Source organism: Coptis chinensis, chromosome 9 (assembly GCF_015680905.1).
Source record: "Coptis chinensis isolate HL-2020 chromosome 9, ASM1568090v1, whole genome shotgun sequence".
In the NCBI taxonomy this organism is placed as follows: Eukaryota; Viridiplantae; Streptophyta; class Magnoliopsida; order Ranunculales; family Ranunculaceae; genus Coptis; species Coptis chinensis.
The window spans coordinates 67,532,369-67,552,464 of NC_141464.1; the positions used below are offsets into that span (position 1 = coordinate 67,532,369).

Below are 20,096 nucleotides of genomic sequence, written 5' to 3' on the forward strand. Positions count from 1 at the left end.
GGGGTTTCGCTCAAGTCCCTTTTCTCTCTCGCACATTTTCCCTGTCTTTATTATCTTGATTTTGGTGTCACGTAAAAAGTCGGTAGCATTGATATGTCCAAATAGCTTATAGTAAATCATTGTCATTGAGTTTACAAACTTACTATCGTAAATGTTCAACAGGGCCCGTGAGGACTCGGGAGCCATCAAATTAAGGGAGGACACCAAAATAGCGGATGTTGAAGCTTCGGATGAAACAGTCGAGGTTTGTAATATTTCTCACATCTACCACTTCATAGCGGTATGTTACTAGATTAGCGGTCGGGATGGTAAATGTGCCAAGACGAATCACGGGATACAAAGATATTCTGATTCAAGACAAGCGGTGTTTTGTCCCATTTCTAAACCACCAACATGGCCCGCCTTGTCGATCGTACCTCAACATGAGAATCGCGGTCGAATCGAAGTCTATTCCGTTTTCAGACTTGCCCGATGAGTCATGCAGGTCTATAGGTTCCTGCCCAGCTACTACATTATTCACGGGTGGTAATCAATCTTTTGGACAAAGTAAGACCACGTCTCTGTTGAAATTGGAATGCAGAGAAACTTAAAGTAGCTAGAAGGAATCTCTTATTTGATCAAAGTAAACTGGGGCTATTTATAGCCTTTACACAAACAGAAATGAAATAACTAACCACGTAATACAAGCCTCTAGATCCTCCTGAAGACTAGGACTTATCCTGAATGCTAGGACTTATCTACTGCCTGAAGACTAGGACAAACAATTATATCTAACATTCCCTCCCTTAAGCTAATGCATCTGCACTTAGCTTACTTCAGTCACTCCAAGCATTCCACGAAGCTTCTCAAACTGCTCCAGCTTTATTGGTTTTGTCAGAATATCTGCAATTTGATCCTGAGATTTGCAGTAGCTCAACTCAACGACTCCCTCGTTCACCAAATTTCTTAAGAAATGGAATTTTACATCAATATGCTTGCTTTTCCCATGAAACACTGGATTCTTAGACAACTGTATAGTGGAGCTGTTATCACACATAATCATAGTGCTTGATTTCTCTTTAATTCCAAGCTTCTCCACCACCCTTCTGAGCCAAACACACTGACATGCACACAATGCTGCTGCTATATACTCTGCTTCCGTAGTCGAGAGAGCAACCACTGGTTGTTTCTTTGAGCACCAAGAGACTGCTCCAGACCCCAACATAAACACAAACCCAGATGTACTTCTCCGATCATCTAAGTCTCCGGCATAATCACTGTCTGTAAATGCCACAAGTCTCAAGCTGCTTTCTCCTTTCTTATAAAAAATCCCAAGATCAGTTGTACCTTTTAAGTACCTCAAAATTCTTTTTGCCGCAAGCCAATGTGACATAGTGGGACTGGACATGAACCTGCTTATCAAACTAACACCATACATCAAGTCAGGTCTAGTTACAGTCAAATACATGAGGCTTCCAACCACCTGCTTGAATAGAGTTTCATCAACTCTAACTCCTCCCTCATCCTTGGACAGCCTTGTACCTGGTACTATTGGATTCTTCACTGCATTAGCACCCTCCATATCGAACCTTGCTAATAATTCTCGTGCGTATCTTCTCTGACAGATGAAAATTCCATCTGTACACTGTTTAACTTCTATTCCAAGAAAGTATTTCATCTTCCCCAAGTCGGACATATCAAATTCCAGCATCATTGAATTTTTAAATTCATCAAACATGCTTCTATCATTCCCAGTAAAGATCAAGTCATCAACATAAAGACTTATAAGTAATATTTTACCTTCTTTCGACTTTGTGAACAGTGTGTGCTCACTGGGACACCTTTCAAAACCTTCGCGCACAAAATACGCTTCAATTCTGCTGTACCAAGCTCGCGGCGCCTGTTTAAGGCCATATAGTGCCTTCCTCAGTTTATAGACTTTCTCTTCTTCTCCTTTCTTCGTAAATCCCTCGGGTTGCTGCACAAACACTTCCTCCTTGAGCTCCCCGTGAAGAAAAGCGCTCTTCACATCAAGTTGAAAAACCTCCCAACTGAATTGAGCAGCCACTGCAAGTATCATACGAATGGTATCAAATCTTGCCACTGGAGCAAACACTTCAGTGTAATCTACTCCATGGCGTTGTGCATACCCTTTTGCCACTAGCCTTGCTTTGAACTTTTCCACATCCCCATCTTCGTTAAGCTTAGTTTTGAACACCCATTTAACTCCAATAGGTTTAACTCCTTTAGGTAACACAGTGAGTTCCCAAGTTTGGTTCCTCTCTATGGCTTCAATTTCTACTGACATTGCTTCCCTCCATTTCTTGCTTTTAATTGCTTCTTTAAATGAAACTGGGTCATTCTCAGTCACCATCATTGCATTTAAGTTTTCATCTTCAAATAATCCCTCCCCTGTTTCATAATCCTCCATCCAACTTGGTGCTATTCTTCCTCGTATACCCCTCCCTTCAGCTAATTCTTCATGTACATTAGAGTTTTGCTCATTTGGAGGTGACTCTGTCGGGCTGCTACTCAAACTGTTGGAACTGCTGCTCGAATTGTTTGAACATGTTCCACCATTTGCTTCTTCATTCTGGTCATCCTCTCCATCACTTCCATCTTCATCTTCCCATTCTAATATATCTTGCTTGATTTCTTCCTCCGTTCTGCCCCAATCCCAACTTTCTTCTTCTTCAAACACAACATCCTTGCTGACGAAGATCTTCTTTGAGACTGGATCATATAATCTCCACGCCTTGGACTCATCACTAACTCCTAAAAAAACACATTTTCTGCTCTTATCATCCAACTTACTCCTCCTTTGATCCGGTACATGAACATGTGCTATGCATCCGAAGATTCGAAAATACTCCACTACTGGTTTCTCACCACTCCATGCCTCTTTCTCGAGTCCGGTTTTCAATTGCTTCCGCTGGGGGCATCGATTCTGAATATGCACACACCATCTCACCGCCGCCCAAAAGCTTTAGGAACTTTCTTCTCAATTAACATAGATCGAACAAAGATTCATAATTGTCCCCGTTCTTTCTCTCGGCAACTCCATTCTCACGAGGAGTAAAGGTGCCGTCGGTTTGTCTCCATCGATACCCCTCGCGGATTTACAAAACTCTCTAAACTCATTTGAGCAGAATTCACCACCCCTGTCTGTCCTCAAACAAGTTATGTAAGCACCTATCTCCTTCTCAACACAAGCCTTAAAACTTTTGAATGTAGCAAAAGTTTCCGACTTTTCATGTAAGAAATAAACCCAAGTTTTACGAGTGAGATCATCAATAAAGCTTAAGATGTACCTCTTGCCATTATTTGAAGCTGGCTTAATAGGACCACATATATCCGAATGCACGAAATAAGTCGCTTTGACGCCCTCCACAAACTCTTTTCTCGCAGGGCATTCTATGTTGCTAGCCGGTTAAGCATATAGTGCATACCTTCTTTGAAAACTTCGTGAGAGGGTAAAACCACCATCTTCTTATAAGAAAGCATTCTCAAATCCGTTGTTGTTTAAGTGCCCAAAACGACAATGCCACATATGAGCTTCTTTCTCCGATCACAGACCGACTTTGTAAACACAGAGAATTTCCCCGATGCCATAGAAGTTTACGGATAAAACATTCTATTTCTACTCATATCGGTTTGCATAATCAACCCTCCTAGGATGAAATACTTTACTGTGTTCCATCCCGAATTAAAATGGCTAACCCTTCTCTTGAAGTTGTCCTATGCTTAATAAATTGTTTGTAAGCTCGGAATATAATAAACATCAGATATTACCTGGGTTATGCCATTCAATTGCACCCTTACACTTCCTTTTGCTACCACTGCCATTTTCGTGTCATTCCCAAGTTTCACTGTTCGACTGAAATCTTCTACCAAATCTGAGAACCATTCTTTGTTCCCGGTCATATGATTACTGCAGCCCGAGTCAAGGAACCATACTTCTTCTTTCTTTGTTTGATGAAGCTCTATATAGGATATCAACAAAAGCTCATCTTCTTCCTCCAGCTCAGCATAGTTTGCCTTTTTTTTCCCAGTCGGGACACTCGTCTTGAAAGTGTCCCAACTTATGGCATTTGAAACACTCGATCATTGCTTTGTTTAGAGGTTGTCTCCTCTACCTCTTCCACGCCCTCCTCTAAACACACCTCGACCCTTCCTCGCCAAACCTATCTTCTTGAGCTACTTTCAACACATGTTCCTCCTCTTGGTGTCCCCTCGCATTCTTTGTTCATGGACAAGCGGAGACTTCCATGCAATTCATCAATGCTCAAAGTACTTAGATCATTTGACTCCTCTATTGAACAAACAACATAATTGAACTTGGCGTCAATGATCTAAGTACCTTACTAACCACCGTGTACTCTGCTCCATTTTCTCATCATTTGCCTTCATCTTGTTCACCACACGCTTAAAGTTCGGGTCCCAAGAAGTCGCTTCTATCTTTTCTCCTTCTTTCATGGCAAGCAACTCAAACTCCCTTCTCAAAGCTTGAAGTTGCGCTCTTTTCACCTTCGTGGACCCTTGATACTTCGTTTCATTGAGTACCAAATTGCCTTTGACGCCCCTTGTCAAGAATTGTTTCCAGATTTCTCTACCAATTGCCTCGAACAAGTAGTTCTTGGCCTTCGATCCTTGAATGGGCCTCCTCCACGTCTTTTCTCTCAAGGCTTCACTTGTCGGGTGATGTCCCAATTGCGGGTGCGAGATCCCTACTTCCACTAAACTCCACATCTCCTTGCTCCTCGAAAGTTCTCCATCGCTATTGACCACCAATCATAATGGCCATCGGCACGGAATGGACGGTTTGAAACTTCTCGTGGTTGACATTTTTGATTTCTCTCGCGACACTTCTCACATACACACGCCACACTCGCTTCGCTCACACTTCTCACAAAAAAACACACTCACTAAAAAAATCTGTTTCACCACACTTCTCACAATCACTTCGACACACTCAACCAAATTTCTTACGGTAGCTCGATACCAATTGTTGAAATTGGAATGCAGAAAACTTAAAGTAGCTAGAAGGAATCTCTTATTTGATCAAAGTAAATGGGGGGCTATTTATAGCCTTTACACAAACAGAAATGAAATAACTAACCACGTAATACAAGCCTCTAGATCCTCCTGAAGACTAGGACTTATCCTGAATGCTAGGACTTATCTACTGCCTGAAGACTAGGACAAACAATTATATCTAACAGTCTCCTTATTATATGTTTGTTACAACTTCCATTTTTTTTCATCTTACATAAGTTTCATTTCTTATGTTGTGATAGGCCTGGCTGAGAATTTTTATACAAGTGGCTTTGATTTCAACTCCTCTGACATTTTGAATACTTTAGCCGATTTCTACCTGGTATGTTTGCGCATTTGATTTATTAAGAGCAGAGAAATATATAGCTTTTTTTTCATGTCATATTACATCATTACAATTAGATTAGACCAAGGTTTTCTGTAGTGCATAACAGTTATAAATTTTGTTACAAATATCGAGTTTTGAGTGACAGATGTTTGGTTATATTTAGTACTGTCTACTTCTTCCTCTTGTAGTCTGATTTTTTTAAAAAATAAATGTTGATTTGTTTTGCAGGTCAGTGTTCCATGCACCAGTTTGTTTAATGTGGTTACAGTTGGATGTGGGCATTGTGCTAATTTACTTTCTGTTAATATGAAGAAAATTTTTGCGTGAAATATAACTAATTATTGATGGGTATTAGTTTTATTAGTGGAAAGTTGTGTTTTTAAGTAGAGGAACTATTTTTATATTGAATTGATCTATTTTCTCTCTGTTGGGTGTCTTTGGTTTGTTCTTTGTTGATGCCACTAGAATTAGTTCTGCCGTATTTGGGTTTGGTGTTCTCTGGTCTTAAAATGTACAGCTTCTTGCTTACATTTTGTTGATGTAATTGGCTAATTACTTCGACATAGTGTTCCATCGTTTAAAAGAAGGTTTGAATACAGTGGTAGGATATGACAATTAGTTTAAAGGTCTCATCTTTGTTAGTATATGATGATGTTGAATGAGATATTGGGGAAAGGTTTGACCTACAATGCTCTTATTAATGGATACTGCAATGATGGAAAGACTGATGTTGCATTTCAAATTATGGATTCAATGGCATCCAGTGGTTGTAAACCAGAGACTCGCACATACAACGAGGTGATATTTGGGTGTGTACGGAGAAAAAGGTTCATAAAGCAATGGCATTGTTCAGTAGAATGCTTGAGCGTGATTTGAAACCTAGTCCTGTCACATATCATTTGCTAATATGTGGCCAGTGCAAGGATGGTCATTTAGACAGTGCTTTTAGGTTAATGCATTTGATGAAGGAGAATCGTGTGGACATACTCCATGCTAATTGACTCGCTATGTAAAAAGGGGAGGTTAGAAGAAGATAGTTACCTATTTGATTCACTCACTCGGGGAGAAAAGCGTAAAGCCATGTGAAGTGATATATACTGCTTTGATTGATGGGTACTGCAAGTTAGGGAACATGGACTTTGCCCAGAATTTGTTTGAGAAGATGCTTACCGAGAAGTGCATTCCCAACTCACACACTTACAATGTGTTGATAGATGAAAATAAAATGGACAAAGCGTTGCTGTTACTAGATAAGATGGTGGAAGTAGGTGTGGAGCCAACAGTTTTCACTTATACCATACTTATTGATGAGATGCTGAAAGAATGTCAACCTGTTTTGAGTTCGTGCCCAACTTCGAATGTAGTACGTGGCAATTGTTGTTGTTTTCTGTCGTTTTGTGGGATTAGATTTTCTCTATCGTCTTCTTCGTCTGATGATGATGTGGATTCTCTTTCCATTTTTTTTTTGTTTTTGAGGATGGGTCTTGTTTTTCTGTTTTTGAGGGAAATGAGAATTGAGCTTGAATCTGAGGAGTGTTTTATTATTATTATTGGGTTATGGAAAAGAGAAGAAGAGAAAGATTGATTACAGTTTGGTGGAGGAAAGTGATTTTCTAACGCTCTTGTGTTCACGTGTTGTGCACGTGCTTTGTTTAATTGTTAAATTGGCTGCGAAAATTCTCTAAACTTGCCGACAAACATAATAAACTGCAAACTAAAAACAGCTTAACCTTAATACAATCACTTTGAACCAATTGTATTTTATTTTTGTCCAATCTTTTATTTGACATGTGAACCACAGAACTGACAGAAGTGATGATGGGGACAGTGGGAATTATTCTTTGCTGTTTATTGAAGAAAAGAATAGTCCTTTTTTTCCTTTGTTCTTGAGTGATAATTGCTCCTTTTGTGCTCCAGCTTCTGATTTGTATGGAAGTAAAGGGAATTGTATATATTTTACGGATAGGTACTTTCAATCGTTTAAGGTAGAGGAGACTGCATTTAATCGTCATTCTATAGGCGTGTTTAGTCTGGAGAATGGTAGTATTGCACCATTGGCTTCGTATGCAGGATACTCTCAGTTGTTTTGGCCTCCTCCAATGTGGATTACTGCAACAGCTTCTTAAGTAAGGTTTTGCAATCTTTGTTTTCTATTTCATAAACCAGCATACTAGTCATTTTAATTAATTTTGATGTTAAAATCATATATATTATATTAAGGTGATCAATGTTGCTTATGATAGTGATCTTCTCTTCATTAGAATTGTTTTGACACCGATAGTGATACTGGTAAGATATTAAGTGTATAATCTGCTCTCTCTTTTTGTTCTCTATGCTATGACTTTTTAATGTTGGTTATGCATTTGTTTACTTATAACTTGATGCGAAGGAAATTCTAGTATTCTGATATATTTTTGTTCTTGTTGTGTTTGATAGAATCAAATGGATTGCATGCTGTAAAATGATGTAGCGTATCAATAAATTTTTACGGATTTATAGGACATATAGAGGCAGAGAGAAGTGATAGACCTGCAGGGTTTTGAAATTCTGGATTGAAATGTTTACCCTCAATGCTGAAAATCTCTTTAGATTGACGCATAGTAAACATTTTGTATTATACCAACGGGAATAGGCTGAGAGGTAGTTTGTTATGCCTTGGTGCATCCTTGCCGTAATGAGACAATTAACAACAACTAAACTAAAATTTCAGGAAGTATGCACTATTGAAGAGTAGAAATTCCAGAATACAGCTTTTGTTAGGTTCTCTTACTCCACGATAAAGACTCTAATCCAAATTATAAACTTCATGGGCAGAAAGTGTATGCCACCCCAAGTCTGCTTTATTTCAACAACATTTATAGTCTCAATAGTTCGCTGAATGGCTTCAGCATGATGTAATGATTGTACTTTCTCCTCTGGTTTTGTTTGGCTTGTCGCACTTCAAGCCAAACAGACTTTCACTTTACATAAGTTTCGGTTTTTACAGTTGCTCTTTTGACTTTTTGTAGCTTTCTGAGGTTGTTAGGCATGTATTGTGGAAGTAATGATACTTTCTCTGCCTTTTTAAGTGGTAGACACTTCTGTTTGTGTGTCTTATTGTATGTTTTTTTACCATCATAAACTAGCACTATTTTTATTTTGGATTTTAGTGAAAGAAAAAGGTGCAGTTACAAGCTAAGTATATGAGATGGACCAAATAAGCACCAGTAGCTTCAACAAATTTCAAATTTAACCAAAAAAATTTGTTATTCAATATGGGCAATTTTGATATTGATACAATTAATGTCCTCTTGTCTACAGATGGACCAGAGATATCTGAAATTCCTACACTTTCAAATGTGCGGCAGGATCTCACAGAGTGGCAAGAGAGGCATGCCACTCTAGTTCTCTTGACTGTCAAGGTACTCCCAATTTTTTTAAATAAACCACATTTCTTATGTCTTAGGAAAACTACCACGATACATTTATTAGGTTTTAGCTATTACCTACATCATTATATTATTAGGGACTGTTTCATTTATCCAAATTGTCTAGTTATCATATAGTTCATCCACATCACTATTAACTCACTATATTTTTATGTATGGGTGTGGTTGTTTTTATTGGTCTTTGGCTACTCTTTAGTTTATTTAGTGCCTTACACATAACATTTTAGGCCAATGTGTTGGGTTGGAAAGTTGGAGCCTTTTAAGCAAAGGCAGACGATGCCGCGATGAGGAGGGTCGTAGTCAGTTGGAAAACTAACATTGGGCCATTAATTGGGCTTACCTTCGTGGTCCACAAGAAAAGCCCACGTAACTCTTTATTAGTGTTCCTTTTTCTTGTCATCAGCAGCTAGGGTTTTATTCTCTCTCAAATCTACTTTTCAAACTTTCGATTCAATGGTAAGTTTGTTCGTTATAGATCTCAATTTATTTCTAGATTTCGGCTTTCTCATTTTTTACTATTGTTTCTTTGTCCGCGGCAGAAGGAGGGATAATTTGGATGCACAAATTGAATCTTTATTGAATGTAGAGAAACAAAGTAGACTTTGCCGAGAATGTTTCGCTACTAAGAAAGTCGTCATTGATATCATTCAACTCTCATTCTTGAGCACGTGCTTGGAAAACTCTTAATGAATAGATCCTCATATTGTCCAAACGAAGAGGCCGGCTTTTAAACAGTACATTTTTTTTTTCATTGATTTAATATAATATAAATCTCAAATCTAGTTCCATGTTGTTATTTGGTGTTAAACAGTACATTCTTCGCTATGGTCCAGCAAAGCTATGCAATATATAGATGACACCGATATTGAAAGCTCGTGTAGAATTAATCAAAACGCTAAACAGTGTATCTGCTGGGAAGGTAAGCGTGAATTAATAAATTGCAAAGCTATTTTCTCTTTTAACAAGTAATTTCTCTTGGAAGGTTACTAATGAGTTGTGTTGGGCATTTTTTGTTTCTCCTCGTGTAGATTTATGTTGAACTGGAGCGTGCACGATTGATAAAAAAACTGGCGAAGATCAAGGAATCTCAGGGCCTTATTGCTTTGAGGTCAGCCGACTTGATGCAGAAATTGCAGTAAGTGATTTCACGAGCAATAGGACCTTCTTATTGCTTTTCTATTGGGTATTAGTGAAAATCAGCATTTTCGTATGTTGCTTAGTTGTTGTTCTCTTTTGTGATTTTACTATTGATCTGAAGTGATTGTGTGCTGTCGATTCTGATGTATTGAAATGTGTTGGCTGATGTTGTGCAACTCCATGATTGGCTATGACTCCTCATATGGGTCTATTATGGACCATACAGTGACTATGAGTCTTACTCTTTATCCCTCCTATATATACATATAGTTCCATTGTGTATTTCCTTACTAAAAAAGTTATACGAGGCCTAAAAGGTTTCTTATTTTCTGACTACAGGTATATGAGAAGGTTTGTTTTTCTTCTCGCTCTTGTTCATCTTCATGTTGCACTATGACTTCATTTGGCAATTTAAGGATTGTGGATTATTGTTGTGATCTTTGATAGGAAGCTAAAGTTGTCAGGATGTACAAAACTTTGCTTGGGAGTATAGAATTGTATTTTTTATTTGGTTGCTGTATAGATGACGTAGTTTCTTTTATCTCTTTCACTATCTTTTGAGATTTAGTCATCAAACCATAATACAAATGCTCTGTTTTGATTAATTCCTTTCGTCCTATTTGCAAAAGCATTGGTAATTTTCTTTGTTTCTATATGAAACCAGGAGGTTCAAATTTAGGGCAAGAAAAAAATAAAAATAATTTTTTTTACAATATCAACACATTAGTAACGGTTTTAAACCGTTGCAAAGCAAAAAAAATTAAAGCATCATCAATAATCGTTACAAATCAAACTACGCAACGCTTTTTAACCGTTACTAATTGTCACTCTGCAACGGTTAATAACCGTTAGAAAATTTGGTTTGCAACGCTTGCTTTGCAACGCTTTTTAACCGTTAGTAATTGTCACTCTACAACGGTTAATAACCGTTGGAAAATTTGCTTTGCAACGCTTTTTAACCGTTAGTAATTGTCACTTTGCAACGGTTAATAACCGTTGGAAAATTTGGTTTGCAACGGCAAAAAACCGTTGCAAATATTTCCAACACTTTACCGACACCCTATTTGCAACGCTTAAAAAGCGTTGCGAAAATTATTCGCAACGGTTTTTTGCCGTTGCAAATAGCCTGTTATGGTGTAGTGTGCTATGGTTTGGTCTTCCCAGAACACAACATCTCGACTTTGGATTACCTTCTTGTTAATCGGATCATAGAGTTTGTAGCCAAACTTCTCATCCTCATAACCCAGAAAAATGCACTGCTTGGCTTTGTCATCAAGCTTGGATCTCTCATCCTTCAGAATATGCACAAATGCCCTGCACCCAAATACCCTAAAGTATCCATAATCAACATCTCTGCCTGACCATACTCTCTCTGGATAATCACTATTCAGAGGCTTCGACGGCAATAGGTTGATCACATGTACGACTATGCGCATTGCTTCTATCCAGTAGCTTCTAAGTAGCTTAGAGTGAGACAGCATGCATCTTATCCTCTCTACAATGGTACAACTTATCCTCTTGGCTATACCATTTTGCTGTGGAGTTTTAGGAACGGTCTGTTCATGACGAATCCCATGACTCTAGCAATACTCTTCAAATGGCCCAATGTACTCACCCCTATTATTTGAGCGAATACACTTCAAAAGCTTCCCTGTCTTTCTTTCCACCATGCTATAAAATTTCTCAAACATGCCAAGTACTTCATCCTTGGTCTTCAGACTATATGCCCATACCTTTCTTGACACATCATCAATGAAGGTCACGAAGTATAAAGCTCCCCTGTGGGACTTTACTTTTATAGGACCACATAAATCTGTGTGCACTAATTCAAGGACGTTGTCCTTTCTGTGAGACGGAATCTTTGGAAAGACACCATGTGTTGTTTTCCTACCAAACAGTGAGTACATCTATTTAAATGTGTACCTTTGATGTCTGGCAAGACCTTTTTCTTGGCAAGAACTTCCATGCCTTTTTCGCCCATATGACACAGTGTCTTGTGCCATAGTTCGGAGGAAGCTTCTTCTTATGCTGCATTTACTTCTGCTTTATACAAACTAGTCTGTGTTTTGTAAAGAGAGCAAGTTTTCTTCCCTTTGGTTGCTACAATGGAACCTCTCGCTTTCGGTTTTCATACCCCGCTACCAAACGAGTTTACAAAGTCATCATCATCTAACTTTCTAGCGGAAATTAGGCTTTGCCGAATGTCAGGGACATGTCTTACATCCTTGAGTGTCAAGGTGTATCCGACATTGGTTTCTATATGAACATCCCCAATGCCTGCAATCTTCGAGACTCCACTGTTACCCATCTTCACTTCACCATATTCACCACAGTTATAGGTAGTGAAGAATCCCCTGTGCAGTGTGACGTGATAGGATGCTCCTGTATCTATCACCCACTTTGTATCCTGGCATGAGGTACTAAGACAACACTCGCCACAATCTAACACAATTCCCACTAGACCATTATCGAATAGTGTAGTAGGATCTCTGCCTGAGTTTCCGTTCCTCTTTACCATGTCTTCATATACACAGTTATTCTTTTCATCTCTCTTCAATGTTCTGCACTCATACCTGAAGTGACCCTTGGTGGCATAGTAGTAACATTGCCTCTCTGCCTTAGGAGTTCTAGCTTCATCCCTAGATTTGCTTCTGTCATCACCTCTAGAATGAGATGGTTTTTTGCTTCTACCTCTCCCCCATTTCTCTGTGACAAGGATCTCTGTGTGAGAGGAGCTGCTTCTTGAACTCCTTCTAGTCTCCTCATTCAGCAAAGACGCAGTAGCCATCTCCATGGAAATGATTCCATCCTTTGCTTATCCGTGTAGAGAAACTGCTAACGTCTCCCAACTTTCGGGTGGAGAGCCTAATATAAACAAAGCCTCAACTTCGTCTCCCATATTAATCTTCATCAAATGCAACTGATTGATGGTATTCTGTACTTCATTAAGATGCTCAGACATTGAAGAACCTTCTTAGTACTTCGTGTTGGCAAACTTCTTAACGAAAGCAAAGACTTTGTTTTCGTCCCCACTTCCTCTCATAGAGGTCTTCGAGTTTCTTCCACAAGCTAAAAGTTGTAGTCTCTTGGGATACATGGTGAAAGACACTGTCGTCAATCCACTGTCGAATGTACCCAATTGCTTTTCTGTCAAGCTTGCTACACTCAGCCGCAGCAACCGATTCCGGTTTTTCCCATTCATTCTCAATGGGTTGTGCCAAGTCTTTGCAATATATCAAGTCTTCCATCTTGGCTTTCCAAATGGTGTAGTTCCTTTTATTCAGACTCGTCATGTGAGTGTTCATGGAATGGTCTATCTCTACAAGTTATTTTCAACTCAAACCTCCTCTTAGGAATTGTTCAAACACCTTCTGGGCTAGGTTTGGATAACACCCTAGGTTAATCTAACCTAGGCTCTGATACCACTTGTCGGGGTTAATACCGATACCAATCGATTTCCCACTACACAGATAACTTGTATTTGAACTTACTTCTACTCCAGACAAATTCTAAATATCAACTACAGCCTAGCTAACATGCCCAACTCTCTAAACAACTATTAACAACAGATAATAATGTAAAGAAGTAAAACGCATACCACAACATAAAGATTTACCGTGGTTTGGCCAATGGTGCCTACTTCCACAAGAGCTAATCATTTTATAAAGTGGGAAAGAAGATTACAATCACTCATTTCAGTCTCTCACCTTACTAGATCACTCCTCTCTTTACAGGCTTGTCTCTTTGTAAAAGTTATCTCTCAATTTTGATTACTTTCAAGATTGGGTTTTCTCTCTGTGTTCTATGTGTTAGGTTTTGCCAAAAACCCCAACTTATATTGCAAACTCGCGGTTTCACAAAAATAGAATTCTGTCGAAAATAGGCATGGGCGCGGGCGCGCTTTGGGCAAGGCCAAAGTCAAGCGCGCGCGCCTTCAAAACACTGTAAGTTGTCCACGGCATGGGCGCGTGCACGCCTTGAGCAAAACCAAACGGAGAGCGCGCGCTCAACCTTCTTCACGTAGACCAAACTTCTTTTCCCCCTCATGTGAGGGATAACTCCAACAGAAAGAGGGGAGGCCAGTCTCAGAGCTGGAGGAAGCAACCTGACATGATTATTTAGACCCTGTTTGGCCACAATCAGTTATCGCAGTTTCCATAATGAATATCTGGTGAGCTCTAGATTCCTCCTTCCCCTTCCCAACAGGTAGGCTTGCATATTGCATTTAAGTAAATGGTTGAACAGGACAGAACTAGTACTATGCATCTGGGATATGTTCAATTGACGATTAATAGATTGATTCTTATATATCTCCTCACTATCGCCGGTCTTATTGCAGTTTGATCCTACAGTTTTCTTCGAACCACCTTAAAAGGAAAGAATTTATTTCCATTTTATCTAAGAAAGAGTATCAGTGGCTTGATTCGTGAATTCTACTATACTTGAAGTAATGGACAAAAAGGTTCTTCTATTTAGTTGGAACAAAGTGAACATAATGGCTTCCAACAACAGAAGCTGAGTTCAATTCAACAAATTTGAGCTAGTTGCCCTGCCACCTTGCATTCACTCCTTCCCGGCCTTGAACTCACTAAGGCTCCAGTGTCCCTTGTTTAATTTCCTCATCAATATGCACATCAACATCAAACTATCAACAACTACAACCACAACATTGCCATTTCAAGATCCAAGCTATGAAGCTCTGATATGGCAGGCCTTGATAAAAGTATCTGAAAAATTGACGTATTTAGCCCATAGTGTTCGGAGCTGTGGGAAGGCAATGTCAAGCCAAGGCTTTGCTCGGCCATTGAAATGTATAACACCGGCCTTTTCAGCATCTGCAATGCTTGTGTTGTCCTGGTACCCAAGCCCCAACATGTGCCAGAAGGGATTAATAATATGAACATGACCATGAAAAGCTATTAGACCAGGAGGTAGTGTTCCAAGCTGCCACAGACTTAGATCTGATTTCAAGTTCTACAAGAAAGAAAAATGCAAAAATGTGTAAGTACACAACCAGTGTATATTGCATAAGCGAAAGCAAACAATGTGAAGGATTCTACCTTGTGAAGCCAACTATTGTAAGTTTGGCTTATGTTTGTCTTCCTCCATGCATCTAGATCAAAGATATTCATACCATAAGCCCATGCACATTCATTTGGATCAAAATTATCCTTAATCAGTGGATGTGAGAAGTTCAAATAGCTGCTGAATCTCTTGGACATTACAAGCTTATCGTCCCCTAGACATGTTGCTACGGCACCATTTACTTTTCCTTTAAGATCAATGTCCCATAGGGGTGAAAGATCCGTTTGAATCACAATGTCGTCATCGAGGAACACTATCTTATTGAGGCTTGGATATAACTGCAACATCAGGTGAAAGAGAATTATTCGTCTCAGGCAATGGAATAAAAGTACATAAAAGGGACAGAGTAAATAAAAAATAATGTGGCGTAAAACCCTTTCACTCGTTTGTACTATAAGAAGGGATATAATTTTCCATGATGATGTGACTGAAATGTCCGGTACGAGCAATTTTTTTTTTGCTAACCGGGTGTCCGGGCCAACCGGGTACTGCCTCGCCAGTAGTCTCGAGGCGAATCCAACTAGTGACCATTGGGGAGCAAACCCAAGACCGGACCAGTTGTGCTACCCCTCAAGGTTAAACGAGCAATTACATTGTCATAGAACAATATATCCCAATTGTACAGGCATATAGAAGCTCCTTACCTCTGGAAGATGTATACGTATGTGATTCATCATCGAATTATATTTTGGACTGAGCGCTTGCAACTTTGATGCAATGACATGTGGCTTTTCTGTATTGTTAGCGACGATGGCTGATGATCCACCTCTAAATTGTGATCGAACCCTTTGATCCTTCTCCATTGCTTCCAACACTGGGACTTTTCCCTTAGTAAACCAATCGAAGTGGTGCAACCCCTTAACTTCAATTATAGCTGGTGATAAAGAGTGCAAAGAAAACCATGCATGCATGGTAGAGTATGTCTTTCGATCAGTAATTATGTGAAGAACAACCTTCTCCGGACGCAATGAGTTCCTAACAAGGGATGATGCAACAACCGAGGCAGCTAGAACATTGTCCGATGCAAGGACAAAGTGGAAAAATGAATTGTCGACGAGGTATGGTACCAATTCTGGTGCAGGGAGCTGAAGTCTTGCCGCGGCATTGGTGGAGTGTTCATTTGCTAGTCTTAGAGCAAGGCAATGAAGCTGTTTTGGTATGCTGCTCGATGCCACATGACGGTATAAGTACTCTTGGATTTTGGCTGATCTAGTCTTCTTTTCAAGTAGAGTAACCTATCAAGTCGTGAATTCATGATCAAATTAGTCCATGTACTTTTGTAACCAATTCGAATGTGTCTAAATACTCTATGTATCACAGAAGCAAAGATTGTATTAGGTAGAGTGAGCAATTTTGTTGCTACAGACTATTTGATTGGTCATTGGTGATCAATGTGCTAATTTTTCATCCCAATTAAAATTTGGGTTGGGAAAGTATCCCAATCCAACATTCCAACCCAAGCTCTAGTTAGACTGAAAAAGTTTTGAGCAAGCCCAAAATAGTAACCCCAAGTCCAATGACATAAGTTTCTGTACAGAGCCCATAAACAGTAAATAGAGAAGGTCCAATAGGGTCGTACCATTGCCTTAAGCCTGTGGGCAAATGTCTTCAAATCGGACCTCTTGCTCTTCATTTCTGCAACAAACTCCTCTAACGACTGTGGAACATCTGATCCGTCTTCTTGGCTCTCACTATCTGCCAAAATTTTGTACATCTCTTCTGGGACCTAGTCCAAGTCAATTTTAAAGTTAAATTCATCGTTTACCATTTTCCCTAGTTACTGCCAAAGAATGTCACGCAAGGAATAATTGGACGAAATTTAGCTGAAGCAGGCTATTTCTGGAGATTACCGTGGACTCGAGGCGCCTTCCCCAAATCCGTGGTCCTAATCGCTTTCCAACACATCCTACCAATGGACAAATATTTCAAGATGGTCGTCAGTTCTATAAATTGCTACACCGATATTCTTAAGTTCATCAACATAAATAAAAAGGTTCAATGCATCAAAACTACACGTCCATTGAGAGATTAGTTAAATAATTTTGATAATTTAAGAAGATTAACGAGAATTAAACCAGTTCATTGTAGTTGTCCTTGTTTAGAAAGTAAATTTAACAAATGTTTTCAATGAAAAATGGAAGTTAAAATAGTGTTTTGGCACCAACTTCAGTCAAAATCTCGATCTCACTACCGAACTACAAGAGTTGCTCAAGTTTGGCCTCATACCGTTACAAATACAGTGACAGGATACGCCCTATCCCTCTCAAAGCCAACATCTTTTTTCTGTTGGTAAAGAACATATACCTTGTACTCAAAGCACAAAATATACAATATGATAAATTGATAACTGATTTTTTTTAAGTGCAAAAAAGTAGAAATTTTAACAAACTTGTGCAGCTTTATCACCAAGCTAGTCTTTTAATGATTTAGATTTTTCTCCAGCACTTTTTATATTTTGTTGGACTGGGTATTGTGAATGACATAATTAATAATTTCCTAAATCCCACTGCCAATTCTTAATCACCGAGTATGGTAGTAATTGATCGTGATTCTTTGAAAAATACGATGAAAGGTGTTGAAAACAATAATATTCACGTTTTGTTAACGTGCATTTTGACACATTTGCTAAAAAAAACTCAAATTATGTAAAGTTGAAAAATAATTAAGCTGTACATTCAAGACATCAGAAAATTTTGAGTGTTAATTTTTTTTACGAAGATATAAAAATGGTTTGATGACTCGGTAAATAGTATTTTTTCACCTTTTTGTAGTTATTTAGTGCCATTTCAATTTTTATTTGAATTCTTTATTTATTTTTTCTTTTTTCTTTTTTCTTTTCCTAGATTAGTTTAATTCTATATATTAAAGTTGAAACTGAATACATCCTAAAAAAACTTATGTTCTAAGAAGTTCAAACTTCAAAGAGAGAGAGAGAGAGTTCATATTATTCACAAAACATTTGTTAAGCCAGCCCCGGCAACACAGTAAATAAGATCAGAGCTTGACATACCCCGACAATTTTTCGAATTCTATGAAGTGAAAAACAAAAACACACAAATTAATTACTCAACACGCTGCTCTATTTTGAATATCTAGGTCATTAGGACGGCTTCAACGAGATTAATCATACTTGGGCATAAAAATTAACGACTTGCTTAATATAATACGTTTTGATCTAACAATGCTCTAAAAAAGTTAAATTATATTAATAAATGATGATTCTAACCTTTAGCTGATGTGTACAGATGCGTACTATGTGTAGGCTAAAATTTTCTTTAGAAATTTATGCTTGTTTATATGTTGAAAGATAGATAAATGATTCGTACACACAAACTAAAACATTTGTGATAAGTTGATTTCTTATTGTATAGACATTGATGATGAAAACATAAATTCTAAGCAAGAACTTCCAAATGTTGATACCAGTTGACCTTAATGCATAGACCTTGATGATTAAAACATAAATCCTACAAGAACTTTCAAATGTTGATTCTGCTAGTTAACTATTTAAGGTTCATCTATGCTCTTATTAACAATTATATTTACCCAAAACAAGTAACATAAAACATCAATTTGCCTACTGACAGGAAACGTCATTTTGCCGACTTTCTAAAATTATCAACCTCCTCCTGTCCTCCAGATGCATGGATTTTTGTATGTAATATTGTAATGCACCTCCGCTAGATATAGCATTCTTGATGACATTGGAACCAATGATGTAAAAGGAATGGTCTCACACCAGCTTTTAATGCAGGTGAGTTGCCCTATATACCCTTCTTCTTCACCGAGAAACACAGACGCAAAAAAAGTAAAATAATATATAATAATAATAATAAATAAAATAAAAAACCAATAAATAAATAAATAATCAACCTCCCAGCCTTGTGTACTGAAAAAATGTGTTTTATGTCTTCGTGGAAATTAATAAGATCCTCCAAAAATGGCAAACAAGAATTTATGTTAAACTTTGGCACTTAATGATTGAGATTATGCGAGCAATTGTTTCATTACTACAAGATTAAATAAACAGAGATTATAAGAAAGACGATAATATTGTAAAGTTAATACGTACCTATGGTAGAACATTTTCTCTCTCCCTCGATGGTATCCATGGCCGTTAGCACGAACACAAAACGAAGCAAGAATGTAAGAATTAAAAGTGAATAGAATACCATGCGATACGAAAGTCGTTTTGACCCAACCTTCACCTTGATAAATTCTCTTACTCCTTTGGCTGGCAATACTGTTACATGCCTCAAACTTGGAGATATATGAAGTTGCATTTTGAACTATATGAAGAAGCGCAGCACGACAGAGACCAATATATCGACGATTCTTTTTGAGTTCGCCCTCTTTTCCTTACCTCTAGCTATCTCATTTGATCATCTCTGCATGCATTCATTTGAAATCAAAGTCTAGGACGGTGTCAAGGTTGCTGTCCTTCACCTAACCTTGCTTAGTGTTGAGGCTATATAACTTTGAAGGTTTATTTTACATATGGTTCAGTACGTTATATTTCAGGCTTGATAGATGGTTGTTGTATAGAAAAGGACTTGGGACTTAGAAGTTAGAAGAAGTTGTGTGAATTGAGAGGGCGTTGTTGTCTGGTATTGCTTCGCTTTACCTCCAAATGAAGTTTGAGAATAACAAAGAAAAATAAGGGGGTGTTTGGATTCTAAAGGTACAGAGTTTCTAAATGGATTAAGACCCTCTCAACAACATAATGACTTCTTAACTTTTAATAACAAATTAGCAATATTAAGGAGTTGAGATTATATAGTGAAACGCCAGGAAGTCTTCATTTTCGTATTATTCTAAATTTTCGTCAAACAAATCAAAGAATGAGACATTTTATGTTTGGTATCGCACCATCATTGTGCAAGAGTCCCACTTTTTTGTTTTGCCGTTTTTGTTTAGGCCCATGGTTTAAAAATGTTTGGTCATTTTAATTGCATCAAGGACTTGATGTTATAGCTGTGTGTCTCGCACTCTGGCTTCCAAATCATTGTCAGTACAAGATATATTGCAAAATCCTTGAAATTGTACCCAATCAACATGAATGTAAAAAATTTAAGCGTACGTGT

General features: G+C 38.2%; 1 protein-coding gene and 2 long non-coding RNA genes across 3 annotated transcripts; 2 read left to right on the forward strand and 1 right to left on the reverse strand.

Annotated features, from left to right (window-relative positions):
- The first annotated feature begins 444 nt into the window (after positions 1 to 444).
- On the forward strand, positions 445 to 5,767 carry LOC147477541 (uncharacterized). Its single transcript, XR_015208306.1, has 3 exons — positions 445 to 546; positions 5,277 to 5,356; positions 5,591 to 5,767. It is a non-coding gene; the product is annotated as an uncharacterized LOC147477541 (long non-coding RNA).
- Positions 5,768 to 7,154: 1,387 nt separating this feature from the next.
- On the forward strand, positions 7,155 to 10,532 carry LOC147477542 (uncharacterized). Its single transcript, XR_015208307.1, has 7 exons — positions 7,155 to 7,488; positions 8,663 to 8,763; positions 9,018 to 9,246; positions 9,330 to 9,524; positions 9,602 to 9,709; positions 9,819 to 9,925; positions 10,267 to 10,532. It is a non-coding gene; the product is annotated as an uncharacterized LOC147477542 (long non-coding RNA).
- Positions 10,533 to 14,375: 3,843 nt separating this feature from the next.
- Positions 14,376 to 19,454, reverse strand: GAUT12 (galacturonosyltransferase 12). The gene is made up of 6 exons (XM_086584155.1): positions 19,085 to 19,454; positions 16,863 to 16,918; positions 16,592 to 16,738; positions 15,657 to 16,247; positions 14,988 to 15,290; positions 14,376 to 14,901 (listed from the first exon to the last, which is right to left on the reverse strand). The coding sequence occupies exons 1-6, from the start codon at positions 19,293 to 19,295 to the stop codon at positions 14,617 to 14,619; spliced, it is 1,593 nt and encodes a 530-aa protein (XP_086440281.1). The 5' UTR covers positions 19,296 to 19,454; the 3' UTR covers positions 14,376 to 14,616.
- Between the last annotated feature and the right edge of the window lie 642 nt (positions 19,455 to 20,096).

Coding starts and splice junctions, on each gene's coding strand:
- GAUT12 (XM_086584155.1), bottom strand. CDS start 19,295: ATGCAACTTCATATATCTCCAAGTTTGAGGCATGTAACAGTATTGCCA. Junction 16,739..16,862: donor GAAGGCGCCTCGAGTCCACG/GTAATCTCCAGA, acceptor GACTTGGACTAG/GTCCCAGAAGAGATGTACAA. Junction 16,248..16,591: donor CCCACAGGCTTAAGGCAATG/GTACGACCCTAT, acceptor ACGACTTGATAG/GTTACTCTACTTGAAAAGAA.